Below are 17,548 nucleotides of genomic sequence, written 5' to 3' on the forward strand. Positions count from 1 at the left end.
ACTTTAAAGTATGAAGCTGTAGATTATACAATAATGCAGTTCCTTTCTTTGTGCCTCCCCAAAACCACTATCATTATAGAAAAAAAAATAATAATCAGAGAATACAATGATTTCTCAAAAATAGGTTTCCTGATTCAGGGAATTAATTCAAAAAAGAATGTTCTGATTTCAACATTTACTCACATCAATCTGAGAGGGGATTTAAGCTTAGATCTCATATCCCAGGGGAACAAGATGAGCTTCTGGGTACTTGAAGCACTATCAGTTTACCTCTTTTTCTTTTCCCTACTAATATAGATGGCATCTACATTCTCCTAGTAGTTTAATTTCTATTTCTTCTCCCGAGTTTTTAGTTTAATGCCTTCAAATTCAAATGCAATAAGTTGCCAAAGAAATCCAAACACTTTTTTGTCTCAGCAGGCCCTTTTTACCTCTTCTCTCAAACACCTTTCTTCTCCTTTTGTCTCCACCTTCTTAATTTCCCTGCAGCTATTCATTTTGGCTACTGGCCCAATGAATATCAGTTGATCATGTACATGTCACAAGAAAGATGACAAATATGTAAGAACAACCAAGCAGGACTATCAGGCAGGCTACATATCTTCTGCTGAAGCTATTTGCTTTTTTTTCTGTGAAGAGTTAGGTCCCTTCATAGAAAGGTTAGGACAGGAGATCTTCAGCATATGAGTATTTGTTATGTGATTACAGATACATTTCTGTGATACAAAATGGGAAAATTAGAAAACACTGATAACACTGAGTAGGGTTGATTGTTGTTGGTTTTTTTTTCCTTTTTCTTCTGCTTCCAAGAACAGTTACTAGTTCAAACAGTATCAATCAACTGAGCACTTGTATCTGGAGATTTTACTTTGTTCATTATATGAGCTTTTACATGCTTTGTTATTCAGTGATCAAACTGTGTTCTAATTTTATGTTCCCATCCACCCGAATTTTAAACATTAGCCACATAATACTTGATAGGCAATTAATCCAAATCAACACATTTTGACAGTTATTGGTCTTAGGAGGAGAAAGGGAGGAAGGATAATCCCTTTGAAGTTTCTCACATAATTCACGTGCGAGCTGAAACCACTTCCTGACTAACAATTTGCCAAGTAGAACCTGGTTTATACCTGTTAACTGTTTTAAATTATGTGGCGCATGTATCATCAACTCAGTGGTTGCAGTGGTTAGAAACGATTGAATGTCTAAAAATACTCATTTAACCTGCTTCTGAATCACTCCTGATGGTCATTAGTAACACTTGAAACGACTGAAAAAAAAAAATCTCACACTTCCGAATTTCAGGATTTACTACAGGGCATGTAAAATGAAACATGTCACAGAGGTTGGTTTTTTTTTTTTCTTGTTTGCACAAAACTGTCAGGAAACAGCATTTCTGAACTTGGTGAAATTCGGTAGGATAAACAAGGTGCCTGGCTCAGGAGGCAGATACAGACAGTACTTCACCTCCAAAAAGTGTTGTTGGCATGTGAACGTGGAACAGATTAAAATCCTGTCCTCTTTTAGCCCAGTGGAAATACATGGCTTGCTTTCCTCCCACATGTACATCTTGAAACATGGATCATTAATTCTGAAGTTGAAATCAGTTTGAATTTATAGTTCTCCATTAAAAACGGCTTAAAGAAATGAATGCACACCACACTAATCTGGTCAGGAAAATGCCAGTTCCATTTCGGAGACATTCAGCAACAGTTCCTTTAGTTCAGATACAGCAGAATTCTGGTTCCCATTTTCACTGGAAATCTAAACTAGAAATTCATTATGTTAAGCCCTGGAATGTCTTTCCCTTGAGAAAAATTAAAGGCACAGAGGTAGGAAATTGCAGTAACCCTATGCCACTGAGCAGTAAAGGGCTCTGGATCAACGTCAAACAATGGAAGGACACTACTAAAGGAAACATAATTCACATTAGAGTAAACCATTAGATAAAGTGTTGATAATAAAACAGAAAGGAAGGAAAGGAAGCAAGGAGAAGTTCGGAAGACAGAGTCCTTTTCATAGTTACGAGATACATTTCAACCTCTATCCTAAATCTTTTCATGAAGACTGACCTTGAAAACATGTCTGATTTCCCCCATTAACACCTAGCATTCAATCTTATTTTAAGCCACAAAAATGTCTCCTCTTTTTATTCTCCTGTATCTCTTGATCTGAGCCTCCAGAGCCACCAGTTCCCTACATTTTGTTCCAGCTGACTGCCAGTGACACCTCAGAAATGTGCTTGACAATACATCGCTCTTAGGTTCTCCTGACACCCAGTTATATTCAGCTTGGATTCATTTTGAATCTTTATGTTGATCACTGGAAAAAATACTGCTTTAAGAGACAAACACCAGCAATGCTGACTGGTTTAGATACATAAACACGTGAATGGGAAAGGGTTATTTTTAACCTGCCTATTGCTTGGTATAAGGCTTTGGACTGTTGATTTTTTTTTTTTTAAAGTGAAATCATGTATGTCACTCCAGCTATAAAGAAGTTTTCTTCAAGGAGATTCCTATTTTAAAATACTGAGTGTCAGTACTTGGCATTCTTAATGGACCTTTTTGTGTTGCAACAAAAATCATTATCAGATTCCATACATGTAATCCTTCATCTGCATCTTTTGTTTATAAAATTTACATAGATTTATAGTTACAAAATGTACATAGACTATATGTTTAGCCATACCTACATATATATATTTAATCACATGGACAGTAATTAAAGAATTAATAAAATCTGTTTAGACAATAACATAGGGTGAACTTGTGCCTAGGAGACCATGCCAGCAACTACACTTTGTGTTCAAACAGTCAGTTTACTTTGGAGAGCCAAAACACTCTCACAGATATGCACTGAAAAACAAAGACCATGTCATCTAGTATTGCTCTAATTTAGACTTCTGTTTTCAAATAGCCAATAAACATGCTATAACTTCACACAAGTGTTTCCCAGAACAACCCACTTACAGAAGCGTGAAAAAAACAGTTATTCCTACAAAATGTGCTTTTAAGTAAAGCTCTTCTTACGCTTGTTTTCATTTGGAGACAACATGAAGCTCCTTCCCTGTTTCTAATTAGCACAGCGGTATCACCACACTGCCATTCCTCATCCTAAAAGTAATCATCCCCCAGATCACAGGAAACCTGTCTCATGGCAGCTCACCTCAGTGTGCAACTACAAAGTGAACCTCGGCGCTGTTAATACCTGACTCAGTCACTGAAGCTACAGCCACCATACGGCATTACAAATACACGCTTCACTACATTCCATTAAAATGTATCTAGGTTTTCTGAAAGGCTTCAAAACTGCTATAAGCAAAAGCATAGCAAATACTACGAAAGTAAAACACATGACCAGTAACTGTTTTAAGAAAAACCACCCAAACAGCTACATGACCCTTGAATGAAGCTGTCTGGAAAACAAATTTGTTGAGAAAACAAATTTTACAGGCAGGCGCTATGCAAGTTAAAAGTTACCAGACTGCTGCAGAGAAATTAATTACATTCATCCCACATCTTACCCCATTACAGATGACTTGATTCATCTGGCATTACATTATCAGGATCCTACAAAAGTTATCAAGGCAAAAAATTAATAACTGTGTGTAATTAGCAACAGGGAGGTCTCTCAATAACACAAACAGAACTAACTCAGCTTTTTTTTTCTTGACTTCAGCTCCAGATTTAGTCACAAAAAGAGGAAGAAAACAGTGTTAAAATACCTGACAGAAGGAGCAGAAGTCTTTCTTGTGACTGCTAAACTGAGAACAGGCTACCTATAAATAAAGCTACTGCATTTGGACACAGTGAACAATTCTGTTGCAAATTTAAAAAAGATAACCCGCAGCATTCCAGTTCAAACTTTTCAAAACTGGTTAGTTTTTATTTAGGTTGCATTTGAATTTAAACATTTTTCTCAGAGAGTAAAGGGGTTAAAAAAAAGGAAAATATTTTAGCACCAGAGTAGAAAAATAAATTGGACTTGGAGGGAATGTTGTGATAATTTTCCATTCAAAGCAGCTGTAACCCAAATTTGAAAGAATTTGCCTGCAATCCTGAAGAAATGTCTACATGTTTCTGAATCTCATGACACTCCTTAGGCTAATGGTGGGAACAGGAGTATGACAGGAGGGAAAGATGATTCCTTTCTAATTCAAGAGTACATCACTGGGTAGAATATTTGGTCTGAAAAAAAATATTAGAATTTTCCAAGTTGCTGTTATTACCTCCCAGTCATTTTGGACACCTTGCATCACCCACATTAATATCAATTTCTGTCTCTTAGTCCACAACACATCTTTAAAATTTATCCTTTCTCTCTCACAACAGTCAATTCACTTCCATGCCCTGTGAACTTCTATAATGTATTTCCTACCTCACAGCTGTGCAGTCCATTCAAAATTCTTACTCACTTGCTAGTCAGTTTTTATAGCTCTCTACGGTACCTAAAGAGCAGTTGGTCACCTACATGAAACTATGATATTTAGTAATTTCAGCCTTTCGTTTATGACTGTCTTTAGCATCCACAGTTTCCAGCTGTGTCATTCTATGCCAGTCTGAGCACTTCCTTCTTTCCTTCCTGCTTTGTATCTTGGTATCTGCTTTCCTCTTGTAATCACCTCAGCTCTCCATCATTCTAAATATCCCAAAAATCAGCTGCTTCTGAAGTCCCACAGACTCATGATGGATTTGTAGCTGCTCCATCCTAGTATAGGAATATACATTCCCCTTGTCCAACAGCTATAATATAAGCAATACATTGAATAAATTGCTAAGTAAAGCAATGAACAAAGGCAGACAACAGAATCATAACCTTTTAGCAAAAATCAGTCAGATCATAACACATGCGGTTTTAAGCAAATACTTGGCAGCACTGAATTTAACTTTGCCACCCCGACTCTTGCTAATCTTCCAGACCACTTTAGACTCCCAGAGCATATTAGGAAGATATTACAATCTTCCACAAAGAAAGCTGAGTATTTAAGTGAAAAATTAAACCAACTGGGTATCCCAAAGGACCACAGTTGGATTCTAGCTAAACTAAACCACCAGGCTTTTTTTTGTCTGTTTTTAAGGGTTTTGGTTTGGTGGGTTTTCTTTTCTTTTAAAGGTTTTGGTTTTTTGCTTACAGCTAAAATAGAAAATTCAGTTAGGAATCACTGAGCTTAATGTTGGTCAAAACCTCCCCAAAAGTGTCCACTCCCAACCAGATCAAGTAGGGTAACCATGGCTGATGTACAGTACAGCAGCATGGCTCTTATTCTGAGAGTGAAAAAATACTCATATCCCGATGTAAAGACATGTGCCTTCAAGACCTGGGATGCTTCACTCGGTGCTCACAGAGAAAGTAAAAGATTTATTAAACCTATTCCCAAAATAGTATTGATCTACACCACCACATTTTAAAATACTCACAAGCACACCGTTAAACCATCTTCCACAAAATATTCACTGAAACTGGGAGTCTGACACACTCCACACCCTTCTGGATTCAGCTTTCATGCCTAACTTGCTATGCTTCTGTCGGTGAAGTTGTTGCATTAATCTAAATGTTTCAAATTACTGAATTCTATCTTGAGAGATATCGTTCAGAAAAAACAGGAGGAAGAGAAGGCTCTTTAAAATAGCTCATACACCTGTGGCAGGTCAAACTATTATCTACGAGTGAACCATTTGTCTTGGTTTCCTTTCTAATCTACAAGCTGTGAGAGTTATTTCTCAAAGGGTGTTTTGGGTTTTATTTCAAAGTCCTGGCATAGAAACCTTCAATTCTGAAACACAGGTCTGAAACTTGGCTGAAGCCGATTCTACATTCTCTTTAATACCATTTTCTTTTTCTTTCATTTCGTATTCTAAATGTTAAAAGTATAAACAGCCAAGTGAGATATCTTCATCAGAGAAATAATCTCAATAACTGTTTTGTGCTAATGAAGTATATTTTTTATTTCCTTTTTCATGCATTTTCTAAGCATAGATATAATCTAAATGAAATCAAGTATCCTCATAGCTGTTAAGCGGACAATAGACAATAATTAGATAGTTATCCTAGAATTAAGCATGGAGGATACCTATTACGGTAATGCGAGTTTAATGATAATGTTCAAGCAGAAGCTTAATGTTACTGAATATCCAGGTCTGACAGCTTTAAAAGGAAAAAAAGAAGTCTAAAATTTTATTCTATTCAGATAGGAGAACAGAATTAAATATAAGACTACATTTTAAATCACAGATTCTGATAATATCACTAAGTGCTCCTATGAGTCTCAAAGTCATCATTAGCCTAGGAATATTTAGATTTCTAATTATCGTAGTGTTCCCTGCTGATATTAACACAAAATGTGGTATTTTCAATATTGTCTAATTACATCCAGATCAGAAATATGGTCTATTATTTTCAGTTGCTATGCATCCTAAATTTTTAAAAATCAGGTGAGGGGAATCCTGCAGAAGGTTCTTCACAAAAGAAACACTTGTTCTTGTATGCACACAAAAAGGATTACCTGCTTGTGAACAACAGAAGTTTTAAAGGTAAGAAATTATGAGATAATGCGTAGAAAATTAGAAATAGAAAGCGCTAAATCTTGCAACAGTTTCACTCCAATTCTTTTTATCTTATTAGCAATATTGAATTATTCAAAAGAGTTGCTGGGCTTTAAAAAGAACCCTGTGTAAGCAAAGGCTGTAAAGACTTTTTTCCTCCAAAAGAAGGGACAAAAATCAAGTAAGGCAGCTGTAAAAGCACTAACCTGAGCATATGGGCTGCGTTGAAAACAACATCAAATTCTGTATGATCAAGTTCAGCTGCTTTTTTTGCCATCTCAGCTGCTTCTATCAGACGGGATTCTTCTAGGAGGAACTGACCTGCAATGGAGTACATGAACATGAGCCCACAGCAAACAACTGATGGATAATACTTCAGACAATATAGTTAGGAAAAGGAATTACAAAAAAAACCCAAACCAAAACCAGATGTCTCAGATTCAATGTTTAGTTATTTGTTGATCTACTCCATATTTCACTATCGTTAAAATGTAGTAAGTACAGAAAAAAAATTGCAGTAAATATAACAGGTGATAACCAACTGCAATACTTGCAGAACATATTTATGAGTAGTGAGAATGATAGAGTAAAACTCAGCCATCAAGAAACACTACTCCAGTCCCCCAGAAGCCCGCCATTTAAGAACTTGCCCTTCTGCTTATACACTGATCTTCAATTCCTCAAAACTAAATAAAATAAAATAAAATAGCATCTGTAGATGAAATATATTCCCATTTTAAAAGCATATGCAAAATCACATAAGAATATATATATACACACACATGCAAACATATTTCTTCAGCTTTAGAATTATAATAAATGATACTTTGCTTTAAAATGATTATATATGTATACCTTGATGAACTGGTATTTTATTACATATTTCAGTAACACTAAGAGAATCACAACAGGTAGCTTTTTAGAAGTTTCCTACATAATACTTACCTTTCACATAAAAAAATCAGAAGATGGCTAAACTGAAGTGACTGAATTTTTACAAATGACATTATCATAATCACTAAACCAAGTTAAAACTGAAAAGAATGAACAATTTAGCATTAACCAAACTTTAACTAAAGTACAGTAGTTTCAAAACCAAACACGTAACAACTAGTACAACTCTATAAAAATGAGTTTTCCTTTGAGGAAGAGGAAAAAAAACTTTTTGGAAGGTACTCAAACCACCTTATTTCTGCTCCTTTTAATGACTTTTTCACACCTAATTTGTAAAATGTGTTATTTTTGGATCAAGGACTTTTCAAAGGGTTTCAGCTGTCTAGACTGTGTCTACGTAACTTTGTATTTGGAAAAGCTGTCTTAAAGTATGGTGATTATACATTCCAGCATCCCATCCTTCCTTTTTTATCTTACTTTGTAAAGTGAGATCACTCAACCAAAAGTCCACCAAGCCATCACTGGCCACAAGCCTCTTCAGGAACAATATGCCAAGAGCAAATTATGTCCTCTCATGGCGAAGGATTTTCTTTTTTTCTTGCCTCCTCTCCTCATACATTACCCGTTACTTACATGCTCACTATACACTTATGAAGAAAATCCACTTAACCAGAGCTAGCAAGGTCTGTAGGGGCACAGTGAATCCAGCAATGCTTTGGTACAATGAACACGTTCACAGAAGGAATTATCTCAATACAAAAAGTGATGAAAGACAGCTTTCCTAGCTTTTTGCTTTCTCTGTGGATACATTTCAACTTAGCAAGAGATGGAAGATTATTTACTCAGACAGTCATCTATATCTTAGTTATTCAGCTCTGCAAAAATCTTGTAAAAACATTCAGGTGCCTTTCTGCATTCATAGCATAAGGTTTGCTTGCTTAGTTACATCCATACTCTAATACGTGCCATCCTTTCATGCATTATGATGCTTTGTGTTCATCGTGTCCAGAAGCAGATGATTTCCAAAAAAGCTTTCTCACACAGAACAATAAGTAAATAAATAAATAAAAAGAGAGAAAAGCCTAAAAAGAAAACATAGTTTGAGAACAGCTTGGATCACAAGAAATTAATTTATTTTCAGAATTAGAAACCACTGCTTGAGCCATTAATGGAAGTCTCTTATGATGGGGAAAAAAGATAAATATTGACAAAAGCTACAAGTTTGCTTTCTTTTTTTGTCTTTTTTTCTTTTGGGTACCATACCAGAGTATGCCTTATATATAGCAGGACAAACTCAGATATGAATCCGAAAATTCTCAGACAAGTAAATCTACCAACTACAGCAGGCAGTTCATATCTCTTGATTTACGCTGAATACCTATTTTCTTTAAAGAAAAATCTTTGAAACAAGCTTGATCACCTAGTAATCCAATTCTCTTCCAACAAATGAACTAAACCAGTATCCCTAATCTTTAGGTCCGTGCTAAAGCAAACCAGCCCTAAACTGTTAATATTAAGGTTCTTTTGCTAACGAAAGCACTGGATTAGCAGAATGAGACACTAGTAACTGAATGTACTATTGATACATCCAGCCAGGGGGAAGAAAGAGGACATAACCTTTTAGATTTCAAGACACAGTGACCATTCAAGATCATTCTCAAAAAAAATTATACATTTAATTTAGGAAAAATATTTTGCAGCTTAGAATTTAAAAATAATGTCAACTGGTTGCTAAGCTAATTAGTTACATAGGAGAAAAACCCTCTCATTGTATTCAATAAAAATTACTCAAGGTTTTTTAGAGACAGGTCTTTAGAAACATCTAGTTTTCTGTATGAAACATTTAACACTGTAGCTCAACAGAGATGTTATGGTATATTTATAGCCACCCCTAATGTAATCAAATGTAACTGATACGTTCTACTTCACGTGACATAATCAACAAATTTCTTGACTTTAGATTCATTTCATTAAACAGTAAAATACTTGCACTTCATCCACGTAATTTCTAAAAATATAACATTATGGGAAACCATTTCAAACCAATACTAGTGGTTTACTGGTGCTCTTAAGCAACACACTAGGTTAATTCTTAGCTCTTTAAGAGGTCCATGAGATCAACATATACTGAAGATATTATAAAATTTATACATGGTTTAAATTTCTACAAGAAGTCTAACTTAGAACAGGACAACATTCTATACATTTACTGAAAAGCAAGTGCACTGCTAAATGCTCTAGTTAAAAGCTCATTTTTATTAATTGTTTTTCTAGGACTTTGGCTGCATACATTCCATTAGTCTACATGGACACATCAAAAATGTCAGCAACAACTCTAAACTAATGTTTTAAATTGTTAAAACCAGAATTCACTCTGCATTTACTACTAGGTCTCTAAAAAGTGTCTCTATAATAGGATTATTATTTTATATAACATATTAAAGGATTACCTTTATTACAGGACTACCAAAGGTAACTAAACCCAACTGCAAGTACTGCATGACACCAACCAAGTCCGAGTAAAACTTTTAGTTCTTTAGAAAAGAAAATTCTAGGACTGTGCATTACCATAAACAAGTCTCTCCCCTGTCCGGGAGGTGGTAGTAAGAGTGTTAATAACTCAGGCTGAGTGGGTAGGTAGCAGAAGATGCATAGCACCCTCCTAAAACCAAGTGTAGCATCCTTTACACCCAAACCCTTACAGAATACTGACTGCAAGCAGGAAAGGGGAACACCCCACAACTGCCTTATTCATTGCCTAAATAGAGGTGATTTAATCAGAGGCTGCTGATTAAGCATTTCCTTAATTGGATGGACTATAAATATAGTTGACAGCTACCTTCTCAATCTAGTGGAAAAGTCAATACCTGAGTGTACAGCTGTGTGGTGGGTTGTCCCCTGCCAGCATCCACGCACTCATGCAGCCGCTCGCTCCCCCCGCCCCCAGCAGGGTGAGGGGAGAAAGTAGGAAGAACAAAAGGAAGAAAACTTGTGGGTCAAGACAGTTTAATAGATGAAGAAAAGAACACCCCCCACACCCCCCCCAAAACCCAGTGAAATGAAGGAAATGGCTCACCACTTCTCACATGCAGACTGATGCCCAGCCAGCCTCCAAACAAAGGCCACCTCAGAAGCCAAAACCCCTCTTCTTCCTCTACCCCAGTTTTTATTGCTGAACATGACGCTATACGGTCTGGCATATCCCCTTGGCCAGCTCGGGTCAGCTGTCCAAGCTGTGTCCCCTCCCCAGCCCCAGCCCACTCGCTGAGGGGGCAGAGTGGGAAAAAGAGAAAGCCTTGACACTGTTTAAGCACCATTCAGCAACGGCCAAAACACTGGTGTGTTATCAGGGTGGTTTTAGCCACAAATCCAAAACACTGCATCATCCAGGCTGCTATGAAGAAAGTTAACTCTATCCCAGCCAGAGCCAGTACTAGGTGGAAACTTTCAGTTGAGAATTGATTTGCCAAGTTCTCCTAAAAGGCAGACTAATTTTATTCACACATCTAAATTTAATTTAAAAGCACCTAAGTAAAGATATCCCATTTTGAAAACATTAGCCGCCATTCCTTTTAATATGATATACTAAATTCATACAAGAATGAAGTGGATTGGCAGTTTACTGCTGCACTTCCTTCATTAAAAATCAGAATTCTGAACTATTCCTGTCAAAGCCGTAAAGATGTGTTTTCCCAAGAGAAGAGCACTAGCAGGGCAGAGTATATTGGTAAGGTGTTGAAGGTGGATCGGAAGGTCTGATCCACAAGCCCCTGGATCCAGGAACCACTTGTGTGGGTCTAAATTTACATGCAGGATTTTCTCCTCTGACAGGTAGCTGGCAAACCACATGATTTATGAGACACTGCCCAATATCACATACAGAGCTTTCTTGTTGCAGGTGTCACGACTCCGACTCTTGCCAACTACATAAATTATAGTACCCTGATTGTTTTTTGGAATCAGAACCAGCTTTTGAGAAAACTGCCTTCTAGAAGCTCTGAATCCCAGATTTTCCTTCTTCGAGGAAAACATATTTCTCATTACTGTTCTTCTAAAATGGGAGTGGGAAATCCACAGTCCAGGTTCAGGTGTGACCTTCAACATCACTGTTCTTTGCCTAGAACAACGTTACTTTTTTTAATAGAATCTTACACCTTTCTTGCTAGAGAGCGCAGAGCTGAGTGTAAATGTGTAGCCAAGAGTTTTTAAAGACCTTTGGCAGCAGAGAACTGATTTGATACTTCCTTATCCTCTTAGTCATTTTCCCCTAAACTAAGATACCTAAGCATCAGAAATAGCATAAAAGCTGACACATTCTGTACCTACAGTCTTGTTCAAACTTACTTTTTCTTGCAAATCGTCAACAGTGGTTTTGAGTCTATATTTGACCAAAAATTTTGGAGGCAATATATGCAATCTACTGAAAAGTAAGATAAAAGTATATACCTAATTTAAACAACAACAAAAAATTTCCAGTTCCTAGGAGTTGAAAAAAACAACTTATTTTCATCTTCTGTCAAAATTTTAAACAAATATTCATCTAGAGATGAAAGCACACAGCTCTCTATCCTGTATAATTTTCTCTCTAAAATTATCACAGACATTTGTCAAGCATTTTGTTAAGACATGTGCCAACACCAGTTTAAAAGCCATACATCTGAATTGGTAGTTCTGCTGCTTTATTGTAATATGAAAAGTATTAATTGGTTGGGATATGCCTGTGTGTAACAACCTTTTATGTTCAGAGCACAAAGGCATTAGTGCCTTCCTCTAGAATGGGCTCAACTATTCCCTACAGGCACTGTGAGCTTTTATTTTACTAGATAGAAGTGCAAGTTGCACCAATCTTTCTTTAATTGAAATGTCCTCTCGCTTTTGCTCACTGGCAAACATTCAAAGGTACTTTGTACCAGAACAGAGAAGGTTTCTGAAATAGCTGATCTTTCTACTGCTGCTTTTGAAAAGAACCATACTGAATGTTCTTGGAGTGCTGTTGGTTCTGCACTTACTCAAACATCAATGACTTACACTTGTGTTCCGATATCTTTAGTAATCCAAGCAAAACTGAGTAAACTACCTTCTGAATAAGAAGGAAAAAAATTTCTAATCCCACCATAATAGGGAATAGTTAGCATTTGCTTCTTTTAATATACATTTGTCACCAAGTCTTCTGCATCTTATCCTCTTCAAAAGAGTTTTCTCCTTCCATGGCAGCAACTTAAACAACTATATTAACATGAACAGTGGCTAATACCAAGACCATAGACTCAACTGTCAAATCTGCTTATAATAAACTTCACTAGAAGTTCTTTCAGCACATTCAACATCGAGGATTTGAAGCTGAATATTTGTTGGTGCTTTCAAAGCATTTCAAGTTTCAACAGAAACCAGAAGAGGAATCAGGTTCTGGCTGACCCAATGCATTGTGTCGTGTCTTTGAAGCACACAGTAAGGCTACAAGATCATGTCTTGAGAACTGAAATACATTCTCACCGGCATGAGCAGAACCACCACTGAAGTCATCATGAACTTCAACTCTGCTGTAGCAATGCAGAGCAAAAGAGCAGATGCAACCAGAGATTTCTGAATGGAAAATTTCAATAGCATTCTGTGGAAGAAGTGAGAGGAGAGACCTTGCCTTGGAGTTGATTTCCAAAGCTTTTTCAGGTGATGAATCAATGTTGCAAGATGCCAAGTCAACAGACATGACCTAATGTAACTGTTTCCTTTAAGAGTTTCAAAACAGATTCATTGGCTGTGAATGAGCAGTTCCCAGAGCAAGGGAATGTTTGCTTAAAGAACCTGCTTTGCAGGCCTGTTTAGACAATTTCTTGCTGAATGTGTGGGATGTGACAGGGGAAGCAAAGAGAACTTATACCAGGATCACCTAGATGGTAGCAGCATTTCAGTTTGTTTTGCTGCTCCTTATATCCCATTCCATCTTCATCTAAAGCTGTTCTCTGGCTTTCTTGCTGGAAGGGCTTTTGGGGAGGTTTATCCGCTCAGATGGTTCCCATGGAGAAAATAATTCCATGCAAATAAAATATATAGAAAGCCTACGCAAGTCAGTGGGTGCTGCAACATCAATATATGCACTGGCTTAGAAAAATCTTTTTTATTAGCCTTTTTCTTTGTCTGAAAAACTTATCTGTTGCAGTTGTGTTAAATATACCATTGGATGTCATCCAGAGCACGACCAGAGATAAGAGAGAAAAAATTAAATTGCAAGCCTATGGGACTTGATGACTGAACTTGTGACCACATCTGGATCACTGGAAGCTCTCACTAAACCAAAAGATTAATAATGAAAACATATAATACAGAGGACCTCATGTTTTACAAATACTAAGGAAGATTCTGGACCCTATGTCATTCCCCAGACACCTGGTGATGTATAAGGTTTGGAAAAGTAAAATTTGGATGGGAAAGAACTATCCAGTTGCATTTTTGTAGCAACTCCATGCTATGTCTTCAAAAATCCTCAGAATGAGATGGCATTCATAGGTCAAAACACATGATCATTAACAAAGAAGTCTCTGGGGTTCTTCATGCCACAGGCTCTTTCAGTTTCTGCAGAAACCCCAAATTATGGCAACATGAAAGAAGCATAAAGCCACATTTCTAGCCCTGTCTCTGATCTGCAATTTCTATACCACATCTCTCGAACAGTCTAGTATATTGTGCTGAGGAAGCAGAGTCAACCATGTATTAGGGATGTCAGAATGATTAGATTTAAGGATAAACTCAAGGGAAGAGCCAGAAATATAGAAGTTCCACAGCGTTTAGGGTCAGTGACCTAGCTTGTTTGGAAATACTCCACTGCATTCCACTTAAGTGATCGGTTCTAAAGGGAGTTTGGAATAAATAGTTACTATAGTGGTTTGTAATAATCTTCTTTTAATGTTGTGTGATAGCAGCAGCCCAGAGAGCAACAAAAAGGACTTGACAATTTATGTACGTATGCCTTTGTACTCTCATCGTTCGCAGCTGCCAAGAAAACCGCAAACAAGACTTCAGATTGGTATATTCTCCTGAATAGCTCAGTTTCTGGTATATTCTTGTTCAGTTTCATTTTGGAAGTAAGAAATACTGCCTGTGTTAATAGTACCTGAAGGTTTTTTTTTAAATCAAAGCTATTGGAGACAGTTCTGGGAGCAGAAAGGTCGGAAGCTTAATGAAGCCTTTCTGCGAGTCAGTTATATCTCTCTTCCTGTTTTGGGTCTAGGAATCCTGTCTTCCTAGGATTACAATCATTGATATTGGAGGAGGAGGTATAAGCCATAGTCCACAGTCAGGATCTTAATTTGATGGCACTGTGTGCTCAAGACAGAGAGACCCTTCCTCCAAAGACTGCATATGTTCTGTGAACATGTGTTATTCGAGTATAATAAACTTGTTTCATAGCTTCCCTACAAAATCATATATATTTAATGTCAGGATTTCCAAAAGATTTAAAATGGCAAAACCCCTTTCATTTGCTGAAAGGTTCATGAGTGCATATTGGGAAGGCTGGCAAAGTGACTTAGTGATGGACATACTACATCTGGTTGACTTTGACCCCATCACATCAAGGAATTTAATTCCTCAATACATAGTCAGCATGTAGCATCTGATGGTCCCAGTGGAGCAGATTCATGCACTCTGTTTTATTTATCATGAGGCATATACTGCATTTAGCTAACCTGTCAGTCAGAAATGGACAATTCATTCACTGGAATTATGGACTGTGAAGTAAGTTTTATCCATTTCATTGACAAAGATAAAAACTGACCTTCCTATGGACTAGGGTGACATTTCTTCCATCAGCATAAAAGTCTCTTGAAGAAATGAGTAAGACTTCGTTACTAGGTCATGGTTGATATTTCTCTTTCTTATAAATACAATTCTGACATTTTATTTTTCATTATTACACTGTTTTCTTCATAAGATCTTTTCCTTAAATATATGGGAGAAGAATAAAGCTTTCCTAGGCTGGTCTTCAGGCAATGAAGAACAAAGACACAAAGCTCCAGCGCTGTGAACAGTGTCACTACACAGAAATACATCACATCTAAGAAGAAACTGAATGCACATCTGTAAACATATGTAAATTCTCACACTCACTAGCATATGTAAATGCATGACTTAAAGACTGAAAAAAATGGTGCTTGAAAATCCACTCCTATCGTATTTCAATGAAATGTATTTTGAACATTAAACTACAGCAGTTCCAATCCATTTTCTGGTTGGGACTTAGGAGTGGCAAAGCAGTCGTCCTTGGAGGCAAGACAGATACAAAGTGCTCACAGACTCAGGTGGAAATATAGACATCAGAGGGCTAAAAGTCCTGTGCTGAAACAATGTTTAGAAAGACTTAGGATGAAAGTGAAAAAAACATAAAACCAGCAGTTAACAAGTTAAACTTGTGTAAAAAAATCCAGATAATATGAGAAAAATCTATAAAAACAACTCCTAAATTATCACAAATTCAGAAGTGAAAGATAATGTAAAAAAAAAAAGTTAATGTTTGGGACTACATTAATCTGTTCTTCCTTCAATGACAGCATAGCTAATATGCTTCAGTTTTACCTAATCTGACAGCGTGTTTTTCATTTTGTTTTATATGTGTAACTGGGAATGAACTGAAAAAGGGAGATGATCAATGTGAATTGCCTAATTAAGTGAATGCATAATTAATCTAATGAGAATAATCCATTTTTATAATGAAAAAGGAATCATTAAACAATTTAGAGTTATTAGAAACAATGTATTATTCAAAGGAAACTACTTTAAAAGGAGGTCTCAATGGTGATTAATAAAACAGAGTTAATTTGAACATCCTGTTGGGTTCTAGACTTCCCCATTCCAATTAAGCTGTTACAAATGTAAGGGAGGAGGGACCTCTGTACACACATTTATCTTGAGACCTCACTCCTTTCTCTCTCTCTTTTTTTTCTCACTCCATTTTCATTATGTTGGAGAGAGGCCACTATATGCACTTGAAGAGGCATGGTAGCAAAACCTATTTTAAGCAAACAAGTAAAATAGAACCTGCTTTATTAGTGGGGTTTTGTTTTTGCTTTTAAACAGCAAATTATAAAGGAAATAAGACAGTTCTGGAGATAAAACATTTGCATGACTTAAATTTCACTGTAGATTTATGGGTTGGTTGGTTTGTTTGCTTGTTTAAGTGAAATCTAGTGCAGAAAGCCTTCAACAAACTCCTCAACTACACTGCATCCTACCAGCCATCTCAATGAAAAGATACTGAAGAATTTATTTTTCTTTTCAAACAGAAGAGCACTTAAGGATTTCACTGTTTGAAATTCATCTCATCTCTGTGCACTGACAAATTTTATACAAAATCTTTCTTCAACTTCTCCTGAGATAGGCTGAGTGCAGACAGAAATAGGAGATCTTTACTTCCTTTGTGGGTGGTCAATACTCTATCCAAACTGAAATAATCTCTGGGCCATAATGGCACTGCTCTGACCTGGCTGAACATTCCTATGTTTGGCACATTTGTTAACAATTTTGACTTACTGACTCTTTAGATTCCAACATGTTCTTAAAATATTTATACAAAAATTCCTTTGGACTTGATTAGTTCATAGGTATCTCTCTGTGGTTTCTCAGACTGACACTGGGATTCATCCCACCTGACCATAGGCATTTAATCAAAGCAACTAGGTTAGAAAGAGTCCCCTCTATGGTCAATGGAGATCATTTCAATTACATCATCAGTCTGTGACGACAGAAGCCACCAAGGTCTTGCAGGATCCAAAATGGCATACTTGAATTAAATGTTCAAAGTAAAGTGGGATACATGAAAGCCAATGTATAGGCTGATAGATATGATGTGGGCAAGATATTTATTTTGAAGAAAACTTTCCCAGAGAAAACAAAGAAGGAAATTAAAAAATAAATAAGCATTTATTAGGTTCAACTTGATTTAATCAAAACTGTTCACTTTAAGTCTTCTTTAAAAAATGTGTATTAAAAATATCCAATTAAAAGCCTCAAACTTTATAGGAGCATTTAAATCCAGTATCTGAGATAATCTCCTCCAGTGTTTTAGTTTAAAAACTTGCAGGTTGTGCCAAAACCAATATTTTCATTGCCAGAGA

The 17,548-nt window shown here is 36.5% G+C and overlaps 1 protein-coding gene across 1 annotated transcript in view; it reads right to left on the bottom strand.

Moving 5' to 3' along the window:
* Positions 1 to 17,548, bottom strand: part of TMTC2 (transmembrane O-mannosyltransferase targeting cadherins 2) — a 257,820-nt gene that overhangs the window by 22,629 nt on the left and 217,643 nt on the right. The window contains exon 10 of the mRNA XM_069773740.1: positions 6,755 to 6,869. Coding sequence (XP_069629841.1) covers positions 6,755 to 6,869 — 115 coding nt within the window. The remainder of the gene's footprint in view (positions 1 to 6,754; positions 6,870 to 17,548) is intronic.

This window comes from Haliaeetus albicilla, chromosome 28 (assembly GCF_947461875.1).
Source record: "Haliaeetus albicilla chromosome 28, bHalAlb1.1, whole genome shotgun sequence".
In the NCBI taxonomy this organism is placed as follows: domain Eukaryota; kingdom Metazoa; phylum Chordata; class Aves; order Accipitriformes; family Accipitridae; genus Haliaeetus; species Haliaeetus albicilla.